The sequence below is a fragment of the Nymphaea colorata genome, chromosome 5, assembly GCF_008831285.2.
Source record: "Nymphaea colorata isolate Beijing-Zhang1983 chromosome 5, ASM883128v2, whole genome shotgun sequence".
Taxonomy (NCBI): Eukaryota; Viridiplantae; Streptophyta; class Magnoliopsida; order Nymphaeales; family Nymphaeaceae; genus Nymphaea; species Nymphaea colorata.
Genome location: NC_045142.1, coordinates 1,334,272 through 1,338,642, shown reverse-complemented (window position 1 = coordinate 1,338,642; position 4,371 = coordinate 1,334,272). Strand labels below are relative to the sequence as shown.

At 38.4% G+C, this 4,371-nt stretch overlaps 1 protein-coding gene across 1 annotated transcript; it reads right to left on the bottom strand.

The window, feature by feature from the left end:
* Positions 1 to 1,229: 1,229 nt before the first annotated feature.
* LOC116254857 (uncharacterized) lies at positions 1,230 to 2,405 on the bottom strand. The gene is made up of 2 exons (XM_031630470.2): positions 1,768 to 2,405; positions 1,230 to 1,447 (listed from the first exon to the last, which is right to left on the bottom strand). Exons 1-2 carry the CDS (start codon positions 2,366 to 2,368, stop codon positions 1,419 to 1,421), a joined length of 630 nt encoding a protein of 209 aa, XP_031486330.1. The 5' UTR covers positions 2,369 to 2,405; the 3' UTR covers positions 1,230 to 1,418.
* Between the last annotated feature and the right edge of the window lie 1,966 nt (positions 2,406 to 4,371).

The window sequence follows — 4,371 nt, the reverse complement described above, 5'->3', positions numbered from 1 at the left end:
CGCTATTGTACTTTACTCTATAATGCCATTTGCACCCCACTATGTTTGTGTTTTTTGGTGCGGTGACAACCTCCCATGTTCTGTTTCGCCTTAGAGCTTCAAGTTCTTCATCCATAGCCTTCCTCCAATTAGGATCTTCTTGAGCCTCTTGAAATGACTGAGGCTCTTGAATGTTATCAAGATTTCTAACAAACTTGGCATGATTGTTGGAAATTTGATTGTAGGACACATATTTGTTGATTGGGTAGGTTTCATAATCTACTAGGCGTGAAGGAGCGTGCCTAATTCTCTCAGATCTTCTGAGAAGTGTTGAGTTGTTCTCTACATCTTCGGTAGTAGTTGCAAGTTCTTGATCATTTGTGGGGCTTTCATTCTCAGCATGAATCTCATTATTGGCTCCCTGTACATCAACCACAGTAATAAACAAGTCATCATAATCATGCAAAGTTGAGTTAGTGGGCTCCCCCTGACTTTGTCCATCTATATTGACGTTAAAGTAAGAGAGAGATTCATTGAATTGCACATCACGGGAAATAAAAGTTTTTCTAGAGACAGGGTTATAGCAAACGTACCCTTTACTTTGCATATCATAGCCCACAAAAATGCATTTAATAGATCGAGGACTTAACTTGTCTCTTTTTGATGGATGTTGCCACACGTATGCAACACATCCGAACACCCGAAGATGATCGAGCTTAGGTTGAGATCCCATGAGACGCTTGATAGGACTATGGTAGTTCAACAATTTGCTCGGAGTCCTATTAATAACATAGCATGCTGTAGAAATAGCATATTTCCAATAATTTTTTGGTACATTCATCTGAAACAAGAAACTTCTTGCTACTTCGAGTAAATGTCTATTTTTCCTTTCAGATATACCGTTTTGTTGAGGTATATCCACACAAGACGTCTCATGTCTAATACCATGTTCACCAAGAAAAAAATTGAAATCATGATTTTTATATTCAGTGCCATTGTCAGATCTAATACTTTTAATTTTCAGTCCATATTGAGTTTCAATCATTTTGTAAAAATTTTTGAAGTGAGAGAACACTTCGGACTTATTTTTCATAAAATAGACCCACGTGGTCCTAGAAAAATCATCAATGAAAAGCACATAGTAACGAAATCCATCCATAGAATCAATAGGCGCAGGGCCCCAAACATCAGAGTGTATTAAATCAAATGGTTTTTGGCTAATGGAATCAGATAAAGAAAATTTAGGTCTAGTCATTCTAGCAAATTTGCATATTTCACACTCTCTACAATTGAAACAAGGATTAGGAAATAGATATTCTAAAATTCTAGAAGATGGATGTCCCATCCTTTGGTGCCAAATTTCTCCATTGTTGGCATGATTCACGTTCAATGCATGATTCATAGTTCTTATTTGATAGAGTCCATGGATGAGTTGCCCTTCACCAATCGTCTTCTGAGTCATCCGATCCTGAAAAATAACATTAGTAGCAGAAAATACTACATTGCAATTTAATTCCTTTGTAATTTTAGCAACTGATAGGAGATTGTTAGTAAGGTTAGGCATGACAAGCACATTGCTTAAATGACTTTTGTTAAAAAAATCTATTTTACCCGATCCATTGACAGCTATTGGAGCCCCGTTGGCAGCAGCTACAGGACCAATATCTTTAGAATGACAATATGAACTTAAGAGAGAAGATTTATTGGCCATGTGATCTGTTGCTCCCGAGTCAACTATCCATTGTAAATCTTGACCATCAATGTTATTAACAGAAGTAAGAGCCATACCTGATTTGATTGTACCTTTGTTCCCCAAGTTGGTTGCGATGCCGGCGGTTCTTTGGACTTGAAGTTCTTTAATCATTTCAGCCAATTTGTCCAAAGTGATCTGATTTTCCAATGAAGTCGTGGCATGATTTGCTTGATTGGAGTTGTGATCTCTTTTTTCTTGATTGCGAGCCATGCTTCTAATGAAAGAATTCTGCCCTTTTTCAGGTTTCCCATGAAGGAACCAGCAGGAATCTCGAGAGTGCCCATTCCTCTTGCAGTGAGTGCACTTGACTTTCCTAGAGTCCTCACGTTTGTATTTGAATGACCTCTCACCGGTGGTAGAATAAGCATTATTGCTTGTTGCAAAAGCCAATTTTTCTTCATTGGGTATTTCTTGATAACCGTCAGCCAGCATTCCCATAGCCTTACGCCTGGACTCTTCACGCATAAGCAAGGATAAAACTGATGCTAGAGAAGGCAAATCATGGGCCATAAGTATTTGACTACGAAGTTGTTCATAATCATTAGGCAGGCCGGCTAAAATTTCAAAGATGCGATCTTGTTCACGCTGCCTTTTGGCCTTAGTAAGGTCTGTAGTAAGAGGTGAGTATATGTCCATCTCATCCCATATTGCTTTAAATGTACCAAGATATTCACTAATAGATGACGTTCCTTTTTTCAAGCAACCCTTCTTTTGTGCTAATTGATACATACGGGCAGTATTGTATTGTTCTCCATAAAGGTCTTTGGCCCCTTGCCAAACTTCTTCGGCGGTTTCTAAGAAGGTAAAACTTGTTGCGATCTTGGGCTCCATAGAATTTATGAGCCAAGATGCTACAGTGTCGTTGGTGGACCTCCATTCCTTGTATTTTGGATCATTAATGGCAGGTTTTTTTATACTACCGTCAATATAATCCAACTTAGATTTTCCACTAAGAAATCGTGTAACTGCCTTAGACCATGGCAAATAGTTGAAACCATCAAGCAAGGTGTGAGTAATTTTGAGATTGGGGTTACCTTGTTCATGAACGACAATCTTATGCATCGACCCATCGCTGGTTTGAATGATGGTGGCTTCATCGTTGTCATTCCTGGTTTCCCTTTCTTGCTCCATAATGACTCACTGTTTGAAGCTTGATGGTGTTTGTCTCATATGATCTTCTTATTCTCTGATACCATGATAAACTGAGACAATGATTAGAAAAGAAGGAGGTGGAGAGAAAGAATGGCACACAGTTTACGTGGTTCAGCTTTGCAGCCTACATCCACGAGCAAGAGAGACCAATATGATGATATATTCACCACTGCCGATACACTTGTCTTTATACATCAAGGGAATATTAAAAGGAAAGGAAATTTGAGAAATTTCCATAAACAATGTATACGTTAATTGATGACCGTTGCCCAACTTTATTTCCTTGCCAATAGTTGCCATATTGATCTTCTTTTGGTCGTTGCAATTCTGTCAAGGGGTTTGGGTGAAACTTCAAAAAATGTCATTTTACCTCCGAAACTCCGTTTTAGATGTGTTTGGATGACGTCCAATACTGGGTTTCTCACAAATCCAGTTCTAATAAAATGGTAGTTCCAAAAGATGTGAATAGCCTAAGCCTTCCCAAGTTTTTCAGAAAAATGCAGGTTCTAGATCGATGCGTCACCAAAATACATAAATCAAGTTTGCAGAAACTTATTGAGAACAAGGTTTAACAAAACTTAATTACTTCTTACAAGTCTTTCTTTAAGGGTGTCCTTCAAATGCCACCTCAAACTTGTTGTTGTTAAGCTGTTATTAACCTACACATCAGTATTGCTTACATTGATGTGTGATTCTTGCAAACAGGTGATCGATGACCAATAGTCCCAGGATTTCATGTCTTAAGATACAGGCTCAAATATCTCAAGTCTCTCATCAACTTCCTTTCAGTTTCTTGCAAGAGGAAACTGTATCGGTACTGTAAGACTTCGCATAGAACCAGCATAAATATTTTGCTTGTATACCTTATCAGTTTTATGTTCATGGGTCAAAAAATCATAAAACCCCGTGCAGTCTTATGGCCCTTTGGATGATGTAGAAGGAATCTTCCTGGCCAGGAGAAAGTCTAGTCTATTCTTGACCGGAATTAAGAATCAAGTCGATTGTCTATAGAGAGAGAGAGAGAGAGAGAGAGAGTTTTATTCAACATTTCAAAAGCAACCAGGGGTTGATTGAGTGCAATCCATTACTACTAGGCTGCCTACAGTATGACAACTCTCACATCTTTGAATAATGACCAGTTGCGTTCCACCTTTGATTAATGACCTAGTTGAGAGAGAGAGTGTGTGTGTGTGTGTGAGTATGAACAGAAGCTCCACCTTTGAATAATGACCTAGTTGAGTTCCACACATAGTTCCCACTGTCATGAGTCTGAGCCATTTGAAGAGTCTCAAACTTTGAATTAAGACTCATTTAAGGTTAAGCTTCTCAGATCATGTATAATTTTGGTCAGTATGTGCTTACTGCTTAGGGGTGTGTGTGTGTGTGTGTGCATATATATATATATATAAGAGATAGAGAGAAAACGCTGGTAATTCAATGTTGGTCTATGGGAGAAGTTGAATTTCCAATTTCTGTACTTTGTAGTG